This window comes from Saimiri boliviensis, chromosome 6 (assembly GCF_048565385.1).
Source record: "Saimiri boliviensis isolate mSaiBol1 chromosome 6, mSaiBol1.pri, whole genome shotgun sequence".
Lineage (NCBI taxonomy): Eukaryota > Metazoa > Chordata > Mammalia > Primates > Cebidae > Saimiri > Saimiri boliviensis.
Genome location: NC_133454.1, coordinates 121,189,389 through 121,211,198, shown reverse-complemented (window position 1 = coordinate 121,211,198; position 21,810 = coordinate 121,189,389). Strand labels below are relative to the sequence as shown.

The 21,810-nt window shown below is 51.7% G+C and overlaps 1 protein-coding gene across 6 annotated transcripts; it reads right to left on the bottom strand.

Annotated features, from left to right (window-relative positions):
• Positions 1-27: 27 nt before the first annotated feature.
• On the bottom strand, positions 28-17,571 carry BEST1 (bestrophin 1). Of its 6 annotated transcripts, none has more exons than XM_003920217.3 (11): positions 17,469-17,571; positions 15,563-15,750; positions 11,802-11,896; positions 11,144-11,377; positions 10,004-10,158; positions 9,522-9,599; positions 8,698-8,850; positions 6,196-6,276; positions 5,726-5,877; positions 2,541-3,179; positions 28-717 (listed from the first exon to the last, which is right to left on the bottom strand). In XM_003920217.3, exons 2-11 carry the CDS (start codon positions 15,712-15,714, stop codon positions 699-701), a joined length of 1,758 nt encoding a protein of 585 aa, XP_003920266.1. In that variant the 5' UTR covers positions 15,715-15,750; positions 17,469-17,571; the 3' UTR covers positions 28-698. The 6 variants fall into 6 exon arrangements, with proteins under 6 accessions (XP_003920266.1, XP_074257691.1, XP_003920267.1 ...); XM_074401590.1 differs by lacking the exons at positions 15,563-15,750; positions 17,469-17,571 and adding exons at positions 12,080-12,168; positions 12,263-12,671; XM_003920218.3 differs by lacking the exon at positions 15,563-15,750.
• Positions 17,572-21,810: the final 4,239 nt, after the last annotated feature.

Here is a 21,810-nt window from a genome sequence, read left to right as displayed (position 1 = left end):
CAGACATCTATCTAGGCGAGCTTCCCGATTCTTTAAGTGCCTTTCAGTGTTCCCCACCACCACCACCAGTCGCCCATGCTGGAGTGCAGTGGCAGGAATCTCGGCTCACTGCAGCCTCCACCTCCTGGGTTCAAGTGATTCTCCTGCCTCAGCCTCCTGAGCAGCTGGGATCACAGGCGCATGCCACCATTCCCAGCTAGTTCTTGTATTTTTAGTAGAGATGAGGTTTCACCATGTTGGTCATGCTGGTCTCAAACTCCTGACCTCGTTATCCACCCACCTCAGCCTCCCAAAGGGCTGGGATTACAGGCGTGACCCACTGTGTCCAGCCTCCATTGTTCAGTTTTAGTCATGCGGATCAAAAAGAAGCTGGAGAGTATTTGTATTAAACTCCTTAGCTAAGGTGTGGCTGTCTTGGATTCAGACAGGACTAAGGGTTTCCCACTGAATCCAGTGTCTCCGGTTAAATGTTTACAATGATTCAGTCTAGCTTTCACAATTTTTATGAATGAAAGGCATTAAAGGCTGAACTAGTCCAGGACTACTGATTTTTATCTATTAGGCTAACCATTTGATTCAGGCTGTCGTGGGTTGTATGCCTCATTGTGGACAGCTGTTCAGCTGTGACTGGATCAGTGTTCTGCTGGTACCATGCAGGAGAGGACCTGGTTGGCGAAGCATCCCCCTTAGAAGGCAGGTTAGGAATGTGCTTCATCCCTAGTGAGAATGTGAGAGAAAATGGCATGAGTATGGAAGGTACCGTCATTTCAAATACTAAAATGTTGCAGTAGGAGGGCAAAGTTTTCTTTTTTTTTTTTTTTTTTTTTTTCGTTTTTTTTGTGACACGGTCTCACTCCATTGCCTAGGCTGGAGTGCAGTGGCTCAATCTTGGCTCACTGCAACCTTCACCTCCTTGGTTCAAGCAATTCTCTCAGCCTCCTGAGTTACTGGGATTACAGGCATGCGCCATAACACCCAGCTAATTTTTGTATTTTTTGGTAGAGACGGTTTCATCATGTTGGCCAGGTTGGTCTCAAACTCCTGACCTCAAGTGATCCGCCTGACTTAGTGGGATTATAGGCATGAGCCTCCACACTCAGCCCAAGATTTCTGTTTGAGACAGAGTCTTACTCTGTGTCACCCAGGCTGAAGTGCAGTGGCACGATCTTGGCTCACAACCTCTGTCTGCCAGGCTCAAGTGATTCTCCTGCTTCAGCCTCCCAAGTAGCTGGGACTACAGGCAGATACCACCACATCCGGCTGATTTTTTTGTATTTCTAGTAGACATGGGGTTTTACCATGTTAGCCAGTTTGGTCTCGATCTCCTGACCTTGTGATCCACCTAAAAGTGCTAGGATTACATGCGTGAGCCCCACTACACCTGGCCTTTTTTTTTTTTTTTTTTTTTTTTTTTTTTTTTTTTTTTTTGGAGACAGTCTCTGTCACCCAAGCTGGAGTGCAGTGGCGAGATCTTGGCTCACTGCAGCCTCTGCCTCCTGGATTTGATCTCCTGCCTCGGCCTCCTGCTGGGACTACAAGCATGTGCCACTACGCCCAGCTAATTTTCTTATTTTTTAGTAAATACGGGGTTTCACCACACTGGTCAGGCTGGTGACCCCTGACTGATCCACTCGCCCGTCTCTGCCTCCCAAAGTGTTGAGGTTACAGGCAGGAGCCACCGCACACCCAATAGTAACATTCTTTCCTAAACAAGCCACAGGTGTTTGTAAAGTTCCTGTCTAGCCCTAGAAGCAAGACTGAATTTGTTGCCCTTTTTAAGTTTTCAATCATAATAGCTGGGTGTTCTGACCACGAAAGTAACTGCTTGAGAATCGAGAAAAGGGAAGTTAAACTTCCTCTCCACATGACTGGGGATGAAATGGGGTGTTTCTAATTGGGTGAAAGTGCTCAGGAAATCTGGAATAAAGAGAAGCATCTGGTTTTGTGACAGCTTTGGGCTGACCCCAAGGAAGCATGAAGTATTTTCGTGAGGTCCCCTAGGCAGTGAGAAAATGGCCTAAGGGCCCTGGACACCCTCAACCTCACCATCGACCAGTTCCAGGGGGTGAGGCGGTGCCTGCCACCCTTTCCTGGAGTACTTGGGTACTACCCTAAATGGTTATGGGGAAGTGTTCATCTGTCACGCAGCTGACTGACACCCCATGGTTTTCGGTCAGCTGCCGAAGTAAGTTGGGGCCAGTGATAACACCTGCTCAGCTAAGCCTGGTCACTTGTTCCTTCAGCAGCATCCTGGTCGGTGCAACCTCGTCTTCCTTCACATGGTCCCAATAGGTCTTCCTGGTGATACCAGGTTCTTGGATGAAGAGAGAAAAGGTCCCAAACGCTTCCCTAGGATCCCTGTGGAGATGGCCAAGTCTATACCACAAGCTAGTGCTGGGTGTAGGTCCAGCGTGCTCTGGCAATGATAGACCCTAGGAATTTGTGAGGAAAGATAGGCTCAGAGCAAGGGAAGATAGGGTGGGGGAAAGAGGGGTCATGCACAGGGCAATTCAGTGACTCTAGTTCGGGTGAGGACAGACCTGTTTTCCAAGGCCCAGTAAGGGTCCACGTGATCTCTGAGTGTAGTGTGTATGTTGCTTGTTGATTGTTCTAAAGGTTCTTTGAGATGATTTTCGGGGATCTCTGGCATATCCGTCAGGTTAAACTCCACAGTTTTCTTCCTCACGGGAGAGACTTCTGGGTGCTCCATCAAGGCCCCATCGCTCTCTGAGAGCAATTCAAAACTTTTCTTGGCCCCAGAACTCGCAGTCTTTAAGCTTTTGTCTTTGGTGTCTATACCTGTGACACTGTGAAGCTTCGACGGTGCTGATGGTTCAGGGGGGAAGAACATGGGTGTGGGGCTGAGGGGTGTCTGTGGAGCACTGTAGTAGCCTGGCCTCTGATACAGTGGAGCAGACTTGAAGGCGTCCACAGCCTTAAGCTTCCAGGCCTTATTGTCTTCCTGGCCCCTAAGGTTCTGTTTGGCTGCCTTGTGGTTTTTGGGCAGGCCCTCATGAAGAAGGGATTCCCTCTTGGGCCACAGTAGTTTAGTCCTTGAGTTTGTCCTGGGAGGCTGATGATCATGGGACTGTAGCCCTAGGAAGCGGCCAATGATGCCAGCGTGAGCATCCTCCTCATCCTCTTGATTGGGCTGGAACTCCATCTCCTCTTTGCTCAGGCTGGAAAGAAGCAGGAGATACAGGGCTGAGCAGGTGGACAGAAGACCAATTCCTGGCCTTATTTGTCCCTTACCTCCTCCTCTCTCTCCGCTGTTCCAAACCAAGGCCACACAATGCCCCAGCTCTCACCTCTCTACTGGTCCCTCTGTACCTCCTGGAGGTGACCCCTCCAGGCCCGGCTCACCTCACTGTTCTTTGACTCCCTCTTGACCAGAGTTAACATCCAACTCCCACCCCCACCCCGCCACCCCCCACCTAGCATGTAAAGGCCTCCTCCTCATCATTCACTGCTTCCTTTAAAACCCCTCGAGCCAGGCAGTCAGAACCACTTGTCCCCTGGCATGAGTGATTCAGATCAGGCCCATGAGTGACTCTGGCAATGCCAGAGATTTGTGGTTCCAACTGGGAGTGACATCCACAAAGAGAAGTTTGGCTTCGTGGCAACAGGCATCCTGGGGGCCCAAGACCTTTACCCTGTAAGGGACAGCTTAACTGCCGCAGAGTATGGCCTGCCGTTCTCCCCATGTTCCAAGGCCCAGCTTCAGACCCGGCTGGAAGCCACCTCTCAGGCAGCCAAAGGTGACTGTGTTCCACGTTCTGTCCCTTTCCTAGACACCCAGTCCTTGTAACCTTGTATACAGAGTTTGGGGCTTGGGTTTGAGCTCCCTGTGTAAATAGCGTATTCCTTGGAGACAAGGTCTACGATTTATCGTCCTGTTTTTAGCCTCCCCCCCGCAACCTTCAGCTACTGGGGTACAGATCATGTAGGGCTCAAAGTCATCCTCCAGAAATGTTTGACTAAAGCCAGCCCTCAGCCTTCATTTGATCACCTTCCCAACCCTTACTCACACTCACTATTGACTCTAGTTAAATCTGATTGCAGTTTAGTGGGATGTTTGGTTTGTTGTTGTTGTTGTTGTTGTTGTTGTTGTTGTTAAGACGGAGTTTCACTCTTGTTACCCAGGCCGGAGTACAATGGCGCGATCTCGGCTCACCGCAACCTCTGCCTCCTGGGTTCAGGCAATTCTCCTGCCTCAGCCTCCTGAGTAGCTGGGATTACAGGCATGCACCACCATGCCCAGCTAATGTTTTGTATTTTTAGTAGAGACGGGGTTTCACCATGTTGACCAGGATGGTCTCGATCTCTTGATCCACCCGCCTCGGCCTCCCAAAGTGCTGGGATGACAGGCGTGAGCCACCGCGCCCTGCGATGTTTGGTTTTTAAAAGAACAAACAGCCGGGCGCAGTGGCTCATGCCTGTCATCCCAGCACTTTGGGAGGCTGAGGCGGGCGGATCACCTGAGGTCAGGAGTTTGGGATCAGGCTGACCAACATGGTAAAACCCTGTCTCTACTAAAAATACAAGAATTCGCCAGGCATGGTGGCAGGCACCTGTCATCCCAGCTACTCAGGAGGCTGAGGCAAAAGAATCCTTCGAACCCGGGAAGAGGAGGTTGCGGTGAGCTGAGATCACGCCACTGCACTCCTTCCTTCGTGACGGAGCAAAACTCCGTCTTAGAAAACCAACAAAACAAACAAAAATCAGCAAGTGGAGAACGGCACTGGATACTGTGGAAGAAAACCTTGAGTATAAACCCTGACGTGTGCCCAGCACTCTCCAAGGCCCTCTCAACTCTGTCATCCTGGGGAGACAGGACCAGCTGGGACAGCCCTTCAGCCCACTGCAGATCAAGAGGGATTTAGGTCGAATCAGGGCAGTGGGCCCATGTGGAGGTAAGTCTGGCTGCTGTGGGCGGCCTGAGGCCTTTACTGTGTAGGACAAAGTCAATTCAGGAGGTACCTGTGATGACATGGCTGCCTGCTGGGACATATTTGCTGCTCCTCTCCCATCCCAGGGACCCTCACTTCCACTTCCTATCCAAGCACGCATGCTTATCAGAAGACATAGTTCTGACACCTGTAATTCTAGCACTTTGGGAGGCCAAAGCAGGCAGATTACTTGAGGTCAGGAGTTCGAGACCAGCCTGGCCAACATCTGTCTCCCCTGTCTGGCCAAGCCCGTCTCTACGAAAAGTACAAAAATTAGCTGGCCATGGTGATGGGCACCTGTAATTCCAGCTATTCGGGAGGCTGAGGCAGCAGAATCACTTGAACCCAGGAGGCAGAGGTTGCAGTGAGCTGAAATCACACCACTGCACTCCAGCCTGGGTGACAGAGCAAGACCCTATCTCAAAAAAAAAAAAAAAAGAAAGAAAAGAAAAGAAAAAAGAAAATATAGTTCTGGATGACAGAAGCCAGGTCCTAATGTTCCACGGCATCACTGATCACTGGCTGTTCTTTTGGTAGCACCTGCACCATTTGCTAGCTACGTGGCCTTGGGCAACTTGCTCTCTCTGAACCTGAACCTGTACTTCCGTCATCTGAAAACTTGGGGGGAAAACAGTAGTTAATATTTATAAAAAGCATAGTACAGTGCCTCACACTTATGAGGCACCCAGTATGTATTACCTAGTGCTATTCCAAGCTCCTCGGCAGACCCCTGCTCTAGAGGGGCTTCCCACCCAGCCCCCCAGCACTGGCCACACCTGATGTTGAAGGTGGAGCCCATAAAGGAGGTTCGGCGGAACTGGGCGGAAGCAGCCGTGTAGGGAGGCTGGGGCTCGGGCTCATTCCAGTACATGTCCGGCTCCATCCGAGGCAGGTCCTGGTGCATCTCATCCACAGCAAACAGGGACACCTGGTCACCAGGGACAGAAGGAGAAGTCCCACAGAAAGGTCATGCCAGGCAGGAGCTTGTACTTGCCTGATGACTTGGGAGGAATCACTTCCCTCTCTCTGCAACTCAGTTTTCCTGCCTGTGAAATGAGGAGATGGGTGCCCGCCTGCCGCCTCAAAGATTGAGGTGAGAATCCTGTGAGTGAAGGACTGGCATCAGGAGGGAGGAGGGGAAGGGGTGATAATTCACTGTGAGGCCTCCCTGCAGAACAGTGGGGTCCTGTCTTTGGGCCCCCTTTGGGGAAGGTCCATGGTATGGCCTCTCTCCCTCTCTCCATACCTGCAAATTCCTGTCAACAATCCAGTTGGTCTCAAAATCATCATCATCCTCTCCGAAGGGGTTGATGAGCTGCTCTGCCACCTTGGGGACAGGCGAGGCTCTGTAAACCCTCAGGCAGAACTCCTCAAGGCCAGCCTCCCCCCTTAAACTCAGGGCTGCCATTTCTACACCCCATCACACCCTTCCTGCCTGACCACTGTCTTCAATGCCAGAGTTTAGGGCTCCAGCCCCCAACGCTTATGGGCACCCACACACTTCTGGGCACAGGCCCTCTGACTCTCCTGACCCAGCCCCTCTGACTCTCCTGACCCAGTCCTTTCCTGCACACCCACAGCTGTCCCTGAGTGTGTCACTCAGAGGAGTCACACCTTTATCTCACCTCATGCCTCTTTCCCTGTTGCATAATTGTATTCATTCATGCAATAGAGATACACTCTGAAGATGTAGCTGAACTAAAGGGTGGTCCAGGAGAGCAGATTCCTGGATAGTAATCTCTAAAATGCCCTAACAAAGCTCCAAAGAGGTGACAAGCTGCCTTAGGGGTCCAGGGGACATCTTGTAAGCCACTGGGCTCCTTGGAGAATTTCTTTTTTCCTTCCTTCCTTCCTTCCTTCCCTCCCTCTGTCCCTCTCTCCCCTCCCTCCTTCCCTCCTTCCCTCCTTTCCTCCTTCCCTCCTTCCCTCCTTCCTTCCTTCCTTCTCTCGCTCTGTTGCCCAGGCTGGAGTGCAATGGAGTGATCTCAGCTCACCGCAACCTCCACCTCCTGGCTTCAAGCAATTCTCCTGCCTCAGCCTCCCGAGTAGCTGGGATTACAGGCATGTGCCACCACGGGTAATTTTATATTTTTAGTAGAGATGGGGTTTCTCCATGTTGGTCAGGCTGGTCTTGAACTCCCGACCTCAGGTGATCTGCCCACCCCAGCCTCCCAAAGTGCTGGGATGACAGGCATGACCCACCTAATCCAGCTGCACCTTGGAGAATTTCAAGCATAAAAGTGTGACTTGTTTTGATTTGCAGAAACCAAAGATAACTGGGGGGCAGGTGGAATTTAGAGGAATAGGAGTGTGTGTGTGTGTGTGTGTGTGTGTGTGTGTGTGTGTGTGTGTGAGAGAGAGAGAGAGAGAGAGAGACATGGACAGGAAGGGCAGAGAGGGAGACTTCCACCCCCACTACCAAAAAAAAAGGCAGGTAGGAAGGGAGAGAGAGTGCGTGGATAACAGAAGGTAGGAAAGACAAAGAGGTAGAGAGAGCACTGTGATTCAGGACTCCCGTTCAGAGTACTGGGTGTGGTGGGAGGAAATACTAGCCACCTAAGGTGGGGAACGAGACCCCCCAACAGGCATCTTGAATAAGGAGAGGTGCTCTTTTTTGAGACAGAGTCTTGCTCTGTCACCCAGGATGGAATGCAATGGCACGATCTCGGATCACTGCAACCTCCGCCTCTTGGATTCAAGCAATTTCGGCCTCAGCCTCCCAAGTAGCTGGGATTACAAGCACCTGCCACCACGTCCGGCTAATTTTTGTGTTTTTAGTAGAGACAGGGTTTCACCATGTTGGCCAGGCTGGTCTTAAACTCCTAACCTCAGGTGATCTGCCTGCCTTGGCCTCCCCAAGTGCTGGCATTACAGGCGTGAGGCACCATGCCCAGCCTCCGGGCTTTGTTTTCAGGAGAGATGAGAAGTGGCTTCTGTCAGGTCTCCATGTGCAAGCCTGGACCCAGAAAGTCTAAAGTCCTGCCTGCCTCCACTGATCACCGCACCCTACATTGCCCAGCGGAGCTTCCACCCCCCCAACATAAGCTTCCGCTCACCCCACCCTGCCATCTTAACTGTCATTATGATAATGTGAATACTCCTCACCCCACCCTACTGTCTTAACTACTCCTATCCCACCCGCCATTGTAACTGAACTTACGGTGGTAACGGATGCTCCTTGCCCCTGCCCCACCACTGTAACTGATCTTACTCTGTAACTTTCCACTGCCCGCCCCAAACCTATAAAACCAAGTCCTATCCCACTGCCCTTCGCTGACGCCCTTTTCGGCCTCAGCTGAATAAACAGCCATGTTGCTCACATAAAGCCTGTTTGGGGGTCTCTTCATTCAAAGCCTGTGTTTTAACAGCCTCACCAGTGGGGCCTGCCATTGCCACTCCTATTCCATGAATCCCCCTTTCTCCGGACAGACGTTTGAAGAATATTCTCTTGAGGGAGCGGCACGTGGTTAGACTGAGCTCTCCCTGTCCCTCAAGCTGCTAAGTCTGGGCCTTGGGTGCAGCCTCCGGAAGCAGACCCAGGCCTCAAGAAAGCTGCCCTGTAGTCTTCGTTTCCTCATGTGTAACCACACGGGAAAGCGCAGACCGGAGGGCTGTGGTCGGGGCCCTGCTTGCTGCTTTCCACCCATGAGAACTTCCTTTCCTGACACTGCATCTTCATTTCGGGTGGCTGCTGGCCATGACCCCTCTGGCCGTGCCTCTAGCCCCGCGGGGCCCTGGAGAGGCTCACCTTCAGCCAGCCAACGTAGAAGAAGAACTGCAGGAACGTGAAGACAGGCACCACGAGGTCCAGCTCATGGCCGGGGTAGGCCTTGGCCGGGTTCAGAAACTGCCGCCCAACTAGACAAGTCAGGAAGAAGCTGTACACCGCCACGGTCACCACCTGGGAGGAGGAGGAGTGTGGCAGCAAAGAGCGAGGCAGGAACCCTGAATCAGATGCTCCTGGGGCTGGGGTCCGAGACAGGAGACCGAGGCCTTGTTCCGACTTGCACACTCATGTGACTTAGGGTCTCTGTTAACCCCTCTTTTTTATTTTTTATTTTTATTTTTTTTTGAGACAGAGTCTTACTCTGTTACCCAGGCTGGAGTGCAATGGCGTGATCTCAGCTCACTGCAACTTCCACCTCCTGGGTTCAAGCAAGTCTCCTGCCTCAGCCTCCTGAGTAGCTGGGATTACAGGCATGTGCCACCATGCTCAGCTAATTTTTGTATTTTTGGTAGACACCAGGTTTTGCCATATTGGCCAGGCTGGTCTCCAACTCCTGACCTCAGTGAGGAGTACGCCTGCCTCAGCCTCCCAATGTGCTGGGTTTACAGGTGTGAGCCACTGTGCCCGGCCAACCTCTCTTTAAAATGGGAATAATCACACTGTGTCTACTGAGCCAGGCAGGAGCCTGGACTCTTAGAATTCTCTCAGCACTTCAAAGTCCAGGCCCAACTGCCAGGGGGAGCAATTTACTCAGCCTCTAGGTGAGCCTTTCCCACCCCTGCTGCTTCCTTGGTCCTTCTAGCCTCAGTTTCCCAAAGGGGCAGCCTCACTAGCCTCGTCCTCACCTGTGTATACACCAGTGGGATACTAATCCAGTCGTAGGCATACAGGTGTCCACACTGAGTGCGCAAGGTGTTCATCTCCTGGAGGCGGCAGGGAGGGATGGGGTTCTGAACACCACCTGCCCCCACCCGGGACTTGCTCCCACCCTGGGCTCACCTCCACCTCTTCTCCAGGCACCAGGGTCTGGTGCTCATGGTCCATCCCTGGCTGTGTGGTCATGGGCAGCTCACTAAACCTCTTTGTGTCTCAGCTTCCTTATCTATCGAAAAGGAGCCAGGACCTCACAGCCTGGGAGAGGAGGGAGGGGCCTATGAGGAGGGACCACCTTGGGCTATGGAATGCTGTTGGAAAAGATTCTGCAACCCTACCTCAGGCTCAGGGAAGACCCTTGAGGGCTCGAGCCTTCTCTTCGTAGGAAACCTTGTTTCCTGTGGACCCCAACACTTCCCACCCTGAGGCAGCCCTGTGTGTACAGCGGGCTCACGTTCAGCAGGCTCTGGAGCAGTATAGGGTCCCGGATTCGACCTCCAAGCCACGCCTTCATTGACAGGTTGGCAAACCACACCCAAGGCACCCAGAACATGTTGTGTGGTAAGCTCAGTTTCTCCAACTGCTTGTGTTCTGCTGGGGTCATAAAGCCTGCAGAGTGGAGTGAAGAAGGCGGTGGGAGGGAGAACCTGCAGGAGCCACGTGGCTGGCACCTGGTGGCCAGGCCAGGACCTGCGGACCTCTACAGACCTCAGCATTCCTTTGCCGTCTTCTTTCTTTCAACAACAACAAAAAATTCTGAGCACCTACTATGTGCTATTCTGGGCTGAGCATGTGGGCAGGGGATTTATTTATTTATTATTAATTTATTTCCAGAGACAGGGTCTGGCTCTGTCACCCAGGTTGGAGTGCAGTGGTGCGATCTAGCTTGCTGCAGCCTGGAACTCCTGGGCTCAAGTGAGCCTCCTGCCTCAGTTTCCCGATCTTTAGCCTCAGACTACAGGCACATGCCACCATGCCCGTAGTGTGCCTGTACACTGAGCCCACCGTAGTGACACATGCCACCATGCCCGGCTAATTTTTAATGTTTTTGTAGAGATAGGGGTTTCACTATGTTGCCCAGGGAAGTCTCAAACTTTTGGGCCCAAGGGATCTTCCCACCTTTGCCTCCCAAAGCGCCGGGATTACAGGCGACAGTCACCACGCTTAGCCTGGATCTGTCTTTTTAACTAGGACCAGGTCACGCAAGGCCGGGGGGGAGTCAGAGACAGATGTGGCAGACCTCCAGAGTGGAAACCGGAGATGAGGAGGGGCACGGGCAGAGGGAGGTAGAACCTAGGACCTCACCAGCTCCCAAGCCGCCACCCTTCTTTCCCTTATCCCTCAAGGGTCCTTGGCCCTGCCCCAAACTCCCACTCTCGGAGAGTGGGCTCCTGGCCTCGCCCCACCTTTAGACACCCAACTCTATCCCACCCAATTAGACCCCTAAATCTTGCCCCCGCCCCCGCTCCTATGTCCACCCAATGCCGCCCTCCACAGTCCAGGGGACGTTGGCTCCACCCATCTTCCATTCCGGCCACGCCCATCTCCACCCTGGCCCCGCCCCGTTCCTCCCAGTCGCCCCCGCCCCGCCCACCTGCTTGCACCAGGTGCTGGGCGCTGGGGAAGCGCTTGTAGACCGCGGTGCTGACGCTGCGCAGGATGAGCACGTTGCCCAGGTTGGCGTAGCGGATGAGCGTGCGCCGCAGCAGCCGGCCCTGCTCGTCCTTGCCTTCGACGAAGCCCGACACCAGGCTCATGAGGCGGTCTGGCCATGGCAGGTTCTCATACTGGTTCCACCAGCGGGTCACGACCAGCGTCACGTAGAAGCCTGGGCAGGAGGGGCGGGGGGCGAGGGGCCGGGCTGCGGCCAGAGCCCGCCCGGGGCCCAGCTCCTCCAGCTTTCTGCTGCGGGCGGGCCTAGCCCCAGCGCGAGAGCCCTACGGGTTCCGTCTCCCGGAGGTCCCCCTGCTGGTCCCAGAAATCGGCCAGAGCCTCTCCCCTCCCGCTCAGGGGCTCCAGGGACCATGATGTCAGCGCTCCCTAACAGCAGGACGTCTTACCTAACGTCTAACTGCAGTCTCTCTGGCTGCAGTCCGCACGTTTACCTGAACTACAGAGAGGCGCCGACCTGCGGCTGGCGTCCCCCCAGCCTCCACCCCAGCCCCTAGACCCAGCTCTTTGTGGTCCACCCCTGGCCTGTCTGGAGCCTGGGCGGCCACAGGGAGCCGGAACAGCAGGAAGGGGGGGCTCACCCAGCACGAAGGAAATGGGGATGAGCTGGATGTAGCTGTCGCAATACAGAGTCAGCTTCTCAAACATCAGCTGCTGCTCCTCCGTGAGGGCCAGCCTGGGGGTGGGGGTGGGGTGGACATGTGTGGACGCAGCGAGGAGATGGCTGAGGCTGTCCCCAGGTCTAGCCCGACCCTGGGTAGGAGTGGGACTGCCTCGATGCTGTCCCACCTTTTCCCCAGCCCAGGGCCCCTCCTGAGGCCTGAGCCAGGTCCATGATACTCCTTGTGCAGCCACAAACCTGAACAGGCTAGAGGCCCGCTCCAGTGGTTTCTTATGACGAGAATCCTCACACTGGCCACTGGGAGGTGTGTAGAAAGGAAGGTCCTGCTGCAGGGGTCAGTTTCAGACACCCTGACCCTTTGAAAGCAGCCAAGGGTCAGTTGTTTAAAAGCAGGTCGAGGTCCGGCGCAGTGGCTCACACCTGTAATCTCAGCACTTTGGGAGGCCTTGGTGGGCAAATCACTTGAGGTCGGGAGTTCGAGACCAGCCTGGCCAACATGGTGAAACCCCATCTCTTAAAAAAAAAAAAAGCAGGTTGAAACAGTGGTTCAAGCCTGTAATCCCAGAGCTCTGGGAGGCTGAGGCAGGACCAGGAGTTCAAGGCCAGGCTGGGCAACATAGCAAGACCCCATCTCTACAAAAAATTAACCCGGTGGGGTAGCCGCATGGCTGCAGTCCTAGCCCCTGGAGGCTGAGGTAGGAGGATCACTTGAGCCTAGGAGTTGAAGGCTGCAGTGGGCCGTGGTTACCACTGCACTTCAGCCTGGATGACAGAGCGAAACCGTCTCTAAAATCAAAAAAGAAAAAAGAAACAAAGACTGTCTGGCTTTAATGAGAGGGGTGAATAACCATGCAGAGGATTTTGTTAGAGCAGTGAAACCACTCTGCCTGATGCTTCGATGGTGGAAACATCATTACACATTTATCCAAACCCACGGAACATACAGCCCCAAGAGTGTATGCTGCTGTATGCTATAGACTTTGGGTGATAGTGATATGTCAATGTGGGTTCAGGGACTGTAATAAATCTACTGCTGTAGTGTGGGGTGTTGATAGGGGGAAGGCTGGGGGCAGGGGGAGGAGGAAAGAGACATATGAGAACTCTACCTTCTGCTCAATTTTGCTGTGAACTTAAAACTGCTCTAAAAACTGAAGTCTGACATTTTTCAGCGTACATAGGTGCCCAAGTAAAAACCGAGGACCAATGTGCTTTGCTGTTAGGATTATGAGGAACTCAAGAATTTTATGCCTTTGATGTTTTACAATCCATTGTAGTCATTAGTGCTTTTTCAATTTAAAATGCTGTCTATATTTTGTGATTATATCTGTTTAAACGTTTTTGGTTTATTGTTGTTTTGTTGGTTTTGTTTTGTTTGAGACAGGATCTTGCTCTGTTACCCAGGCTCGAGTGCAGTGGCACGATCATGACTCACTGCAGCCTCAGCCTCCTGAGCTCAAGCAATCCTCCTGCTTCAGCCTCCTGAGTAGCTGGGAGGGACTACAGGCATAAGCCACCATGCTCAGATAATTTTTAATTTTTTATATAGAGACAGGATCTCCCTATGTTGCTCAGGCTGGTCCTAAACTCTTGGGCTTAAGTGATCCTCCTGCCTTGGCCTCTCAAAGTGCTAGGATTACAGGCATCAGCCAGTGCCTGGCCCTAACTTTTAAAAAAGTACATTGGTGCCCTAGTGAAAACAAAATGTGCTTTGTTCCTAGCATTATTAGGATCTCAAGAATTTTATGTATTTGGTATTTTACAATCCATGTAATCATGAATGCTTTTTCAGTTTAAAATACTATCATATATTCTGTGATTATATCATATAGTCTGTGGTAGCTGGGACTACAGGCACATGCCAAACACCCGGCTAATTTTTGTATTTTTAGTAGAGACGGGGTTCCACCATGTTGGCCAGGATGGTCTCCATCTCTTGACCTCGTGATCCACCCGCCTTGGTCTCCCAAAGTGCTGGGATCACAGGTGTGAGCCACCGTGTCTGGCCCAGAGAAACATTATTTTGTTTGCTTTTCTTTCTTTTTTTTTTTTTCTTTTCTGAGATGGAGTTTTGCTCTTGTTGCCCAGCCTGGAATGCAGTGGCATGATCTCGGCTCACCACAACCTCTGCCTCCCGGGTTCAAGCCATTCTCCTGCTTCAATCTCACACGTAGCTGGTATTACAGGCATATACCACCATACCCGGCTAATTTTTTTGTATTTTTAGTAGAGATGGGGTTTCTCCGTGTTGGGCAGGCTGATCTCGAACTCCTGACCTCAGGTGATCTGCCCGCTTCAGCCTCCCAACGTGCTGGGATTACAGGCATAAGCCACGAACCTGGCTTTTTGTTTGCTTTTGAGAGAATGGCTTAAGCATGTGAGGTTGAGGCTGCAGTGAACAATGGTTCCAGCCTCCCAAGTAGCTGGGACCAAAGGCAAATGCCACCACTCTCAGCTAATTTTTAAAATTTTTGGTAGAGATGGGATTTCACTATGTTGCCTAAGCTGAACTTCTAGGCTCAAGTGATCCTCCAAACTTGGCCTCTCAAAGTGCTGGGATTATAGACATGAGTCACTGCTACTGGCCTTAGATAAACATTTTAATTAAAAAATAATTTTTAAAATATACCATGTGGGCCAGGCCTGGTGGCTGACACCTGTAATCCTAGCACTTTGGGAGGCCGAGGTGGGCAGATTACTTGAGGTCAGGGGTTCGAGACCAGCCTGGCCAACATGACAAAATGCTGTCTACTAAAAATATATTTAAAAAAAAAAATTAGCCAGATGTGGTGGTGTGTGCCTATAATTCTAGCTACTCAGGAGGCTAAGGCAGGAGAGTCACTTGAACATGGGAGACAGAGGTTGCAGTGAGCCAAGATCACACCTACTGCATTCACTAGGTGACAGTGAGACCCTGTCTCAAAAAACAAACAAGCAAAAAGTACCATGTGGTCAGCCAGGTGCGGTGGCTCATATCCATGGTCCCAGCACGTTGGGAAGCTGAGGCAGGAGGATTGCTTGAGCCTAGGAGCTCGAGACCAGCCTGGACAACACAGTGAAACTCTGTCTCTCTCTTTGTTTTGTTTGTTTGTTTGTTTGTTTGTTGAGACAATTTTGTTCTTGTTGCCCAGACTGGAGTGCAATGGCACAATCTCGGCTCACCGCAACCTCTGCCTCCTGGCTTCAAGTGATTCTCCTGCCTCAGCCTCCAAAGTAGCTGGGATTACAGGCATGCACTACCATGCCCAGCTAATTTTGTACTTTTAGTAGACAGGGTTTCTCCATGTTGATCAGGCTGGTCTCGAACCAGGTGATCTGCCCCCCTTGGCCTCCCGAAGTGCTGGGATTACAGGCGTGAGCCACCGTGCTGGCCTCTCTCTTTGTTTTTATGTACCATGTGGGCCTCTGAGTCTGTGTGGGATTCAATAAAACAGGCCATTTGAGTGGGGCTAGGCAAAGCCTGGGCTCCCGGGCTCCTCCCAGAGTTGGAGGGAGGGTGGCTAAAACCCTGCTGGCTGGGTTGAGCAGCCTCTCAGTCTGACTTCTTTTCTCTCCACAGCCCCCAGCCCCAGCCTCAGCTCCAGTGCCCAGGACCTGGTTAGGAGCTCAGCTTAGTCTTGTAGTGAACTGGTACATTGGCCCCCAGCTGTCAGAAGCCCCCAGGGGCTCCCAGCCCCAGCCACATCCCTCCCAGACCCTCTGCCCCAGCCCTGCCAGCTTTACCTATAAATGAAGCGGATAATGTAGTAGCAGAGCAGGAAAATGAAGAACTCTCCATACAGCAGCTTGTAGATGCTGCCCCGCCAGCACAGCAGCAGGCGGGAGAATGAGCCTAAGCGAGCATTAGCCACTTGGCTTGTGTAGGTGATGGTCATGGCCAGGCACTGGGCTGCAGCAGCTGGGCTTGGGTCCTGGTAGACAGCGAGAGATGCTGATTGGGGGCTGGTAGGGATCAGAAGCCCTGGTCAGAGCCTGTCAGAACCCCTCCCTGCTCTGGGTCTCAGCTCTCCCATAGGGACCCAGGAGGTGGATGAAGTGGTCTCCAAGGCCCTGCCAGCTCTGACAGCCTGTTGAAGGTGGAAAACCAAGAAAGTGAGCCCAGAGGCTGCCCAGAGCCTTCAGGGAAGACGTAGATAGGTGTGTGCGTTGCCATGTGCCTTTAATTTTGTATGATTGCCAGGCACGGTGGCTCGTACCTGTAGTTCCAGCACTTTGGGAAGCCAAGATAGGTGGATCACCTGAGGCCAGGAGTTCGAGACCAGCCTGGCCAACATGGCAAAACCCCATTTCTACTAAAAATACAAAAATTTAGCTGGGTATGATACAGGTGCCTATAATCCTAGCTACTCGGGAGGCTGAGGTAGGAGAACTGCTTGAACCTGGGAGGTGGAGGTTGCAGTGAGCAGAGATCATGCCACTGGGCGCAGTGGCTCATGCCAATTATCTCAACACTTTGAGAGGCCGAGGCGGGCGGATCACAAGGTCAGGAGACCGAGACCACCTTGGCTAACATTGTGAAACCCCACCTCTAAAAAAAAATTGTATAATGACAAAGGCAGTAGTAACAGCGGCAATGTCTATACACTGAGCTCGGGTCCTTTGAGCTAGGCAGTGTTCTTAGCCCATCTTGTTCATTAGCTCCCAAGCTCTCGTAACCACCCTACTGTGAGAATTATGGAAGGGGCTAGGCAGCGCTGTCCACCACCGTATTCCCATTCCCAGAACCGAACCTAGCTGGTAGAGATGCTCAATGTTTACTGAATGGTGGCCCCAGGGCCTTTCCACCTGCTGATCTTCCTGCCTGGAGGAAGCTCTACCTGAGATACCTGGATGGCTCCTTCCCATTCCAGGTTACCTTTAGAGAGGATGTCCCCAGCTGGGCACGGTGGCTCACACCTGGAATCTCAGCACTTTGGGAGGCCAAGGCGGGCAGATCATGAGATCAGGAGTTTGAGACCAGCCTGGCCAGGTTGGTGAAAACCCATCTCTACTCAACATACAAAAAATTAGCTGGGCGTGGTGGCATGCACCTGTAATCCCAGCTACTCGGCAGGCTGAGGCAGGAGAATTGCTTGAACCCAGGAAGGGGAGGCTGCAGTGAGCCAATATCACGACATTGCACTCCAGCCTGGGTAATGGGGTGAGACTCTGTCTCAAGGAAAAAAAAAAAAAAAAAAAAGACAAGATGTTCCCAACCATCCTTCCTGGAAATAGAGCCCCAGTGCCACTGGTGCTCACTGTCTCCTTGCCTTGCTTGATATTTCTATATAGCACTTATCACTACTTGAAATTAAACAGAATACCTGCCTGTTTATGGCCTGTTTCCTCCTCAGAATGGAAGCTCCTCCTTTGTGTTCTCATAGAGGGCGCTTGATGAACATTTACTGAAGCAGTGATTGATGTCCCCTCCATTCTTTCCCCATGTGTTTTGGCTGCAGCTACACTGGCTGGCTGTGCCTAATGCACACCAAGCTCATTCCCACCTCAGGGACTTTGCACAGACACACAAGTGCCCACACACGCATGTGTTGCCTGTGTGTGCACATCCCACACACATAAGCAAGGCGGCCATCCAACCCTGAACTCCTCAAAGCTCCAGCCCAGTCTAACTGGGTCCCCTTCTACTCACAGGTGGGTTCCAGGCTGGTCCGGTGATCCCACAGAAGGTCTGGCCACTAGGCTGGTGGGACTCCCTGGGACTCTGTGGCCAGTGCCCCTGTCCACACTTAGAGGCTGGCACTGCCCACGTGAGGGCTGAGCTGTCACTTGACTCCCTAAGCCAAAGCCTCCACAAAGGAGCCCTTGTCTTGGTCCCTCCTTGTAATCTGCTCAGAAGCAATGGCCAGCACAGCCTGGCCAGGGCCCCGCTAATTTCTTCTTGGGGGGCATTGGGCTGAGACCAGGACTGGAACTTTGGGCAACACTTCCTCTACCATGGCCCTAAAATCCAGAGGTTGAGGGATCTGCTCCACCAGTATGCTGACCCCTGAGGGAGTTGGGGGGCTGTGCTGAGCCTCAACTCCTTCCTGGAGTGCTCTGACTCCTCGCTGGAGTGCCTTGACTCTCCAGGGAGGAGGAGCCTCTGCCCAGGCCCTGGGGTCTTTGACAGCCCTGTGAGCTGTGGAAAGAATGAATACTGGGCTGCAGTCAGAAGTCCTGGTTTCTGGTCCCAGCCTTGCCACCTGTGTGTAGTGACCCTGGGTGGGTTTCAGCTCCTCTTTCAGCCTCAGTGCCCTTATCTGAAAAGGATGGTGTTGCTTGGGAATCTCATCATCCTAGTAGAATGACAGAATTCTGCATATACTGGTGAGGAGCTCTGATTGGCTGCTGGTGACATCATATATTATTCTAGCTGTGATTGGTTGGCAGGGTCCATTAATAGCTTGCCTCAGGTAGGTGGAAGAGTAGCTTTCAGGGGCTCTTGAGGTGGGGAGGTGGGGAAGTGGGGAGGGCGGGGGCGGGGGTGAGTCTTGTGGGGGTTGACAGAGCAGCCTTGGAGTTTATGGTGCCGGCTTCCAGCCAGCCAGTGCAATGTGGGGATATGTGCCCACATCCCCAAGGGCAGCTGGTGAAAATCTCAGCATGTGATTCAATTTTAATACATCAGTCTATACTCAAGGGCTCTCCTAAGCTGCTGAGAGTGATGGGTGTCTACCTACACACTCTTGTACTGTTCAATGAAGAGAGCAGCGCTCCAGGCAGCAGTGGTACTTGGTCTTTAGTGGCCATAAGAATTGCCCAAATGTTTATTAAAGGTGCAGTTTTTGTTTTTGTTTTTTTTCCCTAGACGGAGTCTTGCTCTGTCGCCCAGGCTGGAGTACAGCGGCACGATCTCGGCTCACTGCAACCTCTCCCTTCTGGGTTCAAGCGATTCTCCTGCCTCAGCCTCCCGAGTAGCTAGGATTACAGGCGTCCGTCACCACGTCCAGTTAATTTTTTTTTTTTTGTATTTTTAGTAGAGGTGGGGTTTCACCATGTTGGCCATGCTGGTCTCGAACTCCTGACCTCGTGATTCACCTGCTTCAGCCTCCCAAAGTGCTGTGATTACAGACGTGAGCCACCATCCCTGGCCTGTTTTTTTTTTTTTTTTTAAATCTTTCTCCAGAATCTGAGTCTGTGACCTTAGGGATGTTGCATTTTAATCAAGCACTGCAGGGAATTATGATGTGTGTGGTCTTAGAACCACACTTCCGGAAGCCCTGCTTTCTAATATGACCTTGTGCCTTAAAATAAACCCACTCTCATCCTCCCTTTCCTGTCACCCTCTCTCTGAAATGTACTAGGCATTAACTATGCTGAGATTGCAGGTGATTTTTGTACACACTTTTTTTTTTTTTTTAAGTTCTGGGATACATGTGCAGAACGTGCAGGTTTGTTACATCGGTATACATGTGCCATGGTGGTTTGCTGCACTTATCAACCCATCATCTAGGTTTTAAGCCCCCTATGCATTAGGCATTTGTCTTAATGCTTTCCCTCTCCTTGTCCCCCACCACCACACACAACTTTGGCCTTTATATAATTATCTGCCTAGAAAAAAACACTATTTCACAATGATCTTGAATACTTTTCTAATCATGGCAAACAATAAAGCTGTTGTTATTATAAGAATCTCTTTAGAGACAGCCTTGTAGGAGTATTTACTTCCTCCTCACTGCCTCATTGTTATCCTCAACTGAAATGGGAAAGAAGTTAGTTCACTTCAGCCTCAGTCTCCTCATATGCAAAGTCGGGGGGACAATGGTGCCTATGTTGGCAGCCGAGTGAGAATGAAGGATGAGATGTGTCCGTCAACTCTGCAAACCAGTGGCTCTCATGCCTGCCAGCCCATTAACTTTTCTTGGTGTGGCGAACCACTGGTGTCTGTGCCCGACCCCTACGAATTCCGATTGGATGGGTCTGGATGGACCCCAGAGGTTGGGGTTGTTCAGATTCTCCAGGTGATTCTAATTTTACGGCCTGGGCTGAGTCACTGCTGTAAGGGATCAATTCCCTACCCTGTATTCCCTCTTCCCCACCAATACATTCTGGGACTCAAGAGAGAGCTTTCCACTTAGAAAATGATTAATAGATAAATATATGTTACATATAAATAAATGTTAATATATTATATATGTCTATAATGTTACAAATATATTTATGTGTATAAACATATGTATACATATGTATATATTTTTGAGACAAGGTCACCCAGGCTGAAGTGCAATGGTGTGATTTTGGCTCATTGCAACCTCCACTTCCCAGGCTCAAGAAATCCTCCCACCTCAGTCTCTCAAGTCACTGGGACTACGGGCACATGTCATCATACCCAGAAATTATTATTAGTTTTTTTTGTTTTTTTTGTTTTTTTTTTTTTTTTGGCAGAGACAAGGTCTCACTACATTACCCAGGCTGTCTCAAACTCTAGGTTCAAACAATCCTCCCACCTAAGCCAAAGTGCTGGGATTACAGGTGTGAGCCATCACACTCAGCCAATAACTATGTTTTAACTATAGTTAAAACACGTGCCTGGCACTGTGCCTGGAACGCTGGTGCTCATTCCGTACTCTACAGAGAAATAAATGAAAATCCTACCTTTGTGGAGACAAGTTCTTGCCTTCCCCGTGGTGGCCACTAGAGGGCGTGCTCTACTAGCTGGCTCTGGCTGGGGAAGCCTGGTTCACTGGTCAGGATCAGTGTAGACCAGGGAGCGGGCACTCCTTCATCTCCCTGACCCCAACCAGCACCCGTAGAGGCATGAGAGGGAGTTGGAGACACTGGAGCCCTTCCTCCCTGTTCCCTGAACCACAGTCCCCTCGGCAATATCCCAGAAGTCCCACCAGGACCATCGGCAGAGCATACCCAGTCTCCCTTCCCCTCCCAGAGGCCCCAGCATGTCCCCAGAGACATCCCATGAGCAGCTGCTCCTGGCCCTGCCCCAGAGCTGAGACGGACACACCCTGGCACCAAGTCATGGTCTCTCCTACTGGGTCTCAGCCATGAAAATGCCCCACCTAGCCAGGCATGGCTCAGGCACACAGCAAAGTCATGAGTGCTGGCTGATCCAAGCCATGCATGGACAGAGGGCCCAGGATTCACTCCTGTAGAGATGGCACTCAACCCAGGCAAGGTCACCCCTCTTCTACTTTCTGTTCCGCAAAGACATCATTCGCTAAGCCATTTCTCCTTCCAGAACTGAGCCTAATCTGATTCCCGCCTCTACGTATTCATAGTAAAAAATTATGGAAACAAATAACTCTAACACAGAATGGCAAGGCCTAAGATCTGTGCCAAATGCACAGAGGTCAGGGAAATCTTTACAGACAAGGGGGCATTTGAGTTGAGTCTTGAAGTGTGAGTAGGAGTTCACGGAGCTGAGAAGAACGGGAGAGCATTACATATCAGGGGAACAACCCATGGAGAGTCGTAGAAGTATTACTGAAGGATGGTTCTGTATGGCATGTTTATCCACAGTTACTGAGGAGGACACTGAAGTTCAAGGCCTGCCTTGTCCAAGGTCACACAGCTATAGATGGCTTGAGACTGAAATCTAGGTCTTTTCATTTTGGATCCTGGGCCCTTTCCCACTATCAGCTCTACAGTAGAGGTCACTTTCTGAGACATAGAGTCTTACCTGCTAGGATAGTGGTCTCTGTTGGGGTCGAAGGGAGGTCCAAGGGATGGGGCCTGCATAGAAGAGACTTTTTTTTTTTTTTGAGATGGAGTCTTGCTCTGTTGCCCAGGCTGGAGTGTAGTGGGATGATCTTGGCTCACTGCAACTTCTGCCTCCTTGATTCAAGTGATTTCCAGCTAATTTTCATATTTAGAGACAGGGTTTCGCCATGTTGGCCGGGCTGGTCTTGAACTCCTGACCTCAAGTGATCCACTCGCCTCGGCTTCCCAAAGTGCTAGGATTGCAGGCATGAGCCACTGTGCCTGGCCACATGGAAGAGACTTTGGCTACAGCAGATTCCATGCTCTTGAGCCCCCCA

Coding starts and splice junctions, on each gene's coding strand:
- BEST1 (XM_074401589.1), bottom strand. CDS start 12,460: ATGTTGCCCAGCCTGGCCTTGAACTCCTGGTCCTGCCTCAGCCTCCCA. Junction 11,897..12,079: donor CGGGCCTCTAGCCTGTTCAG/GTTTGTGGCTGC, acceptor CCCCACCCCCAG/GCTGGCCCTCACGGAGGAGC. Junction 9,600..10,003: donor TGCTCCAGAGCCTGCTGAAC/GTGAGCCCGCTG, acceptor TGCCGCCTCCAG/GAGATGAACACCTTGCGCAC.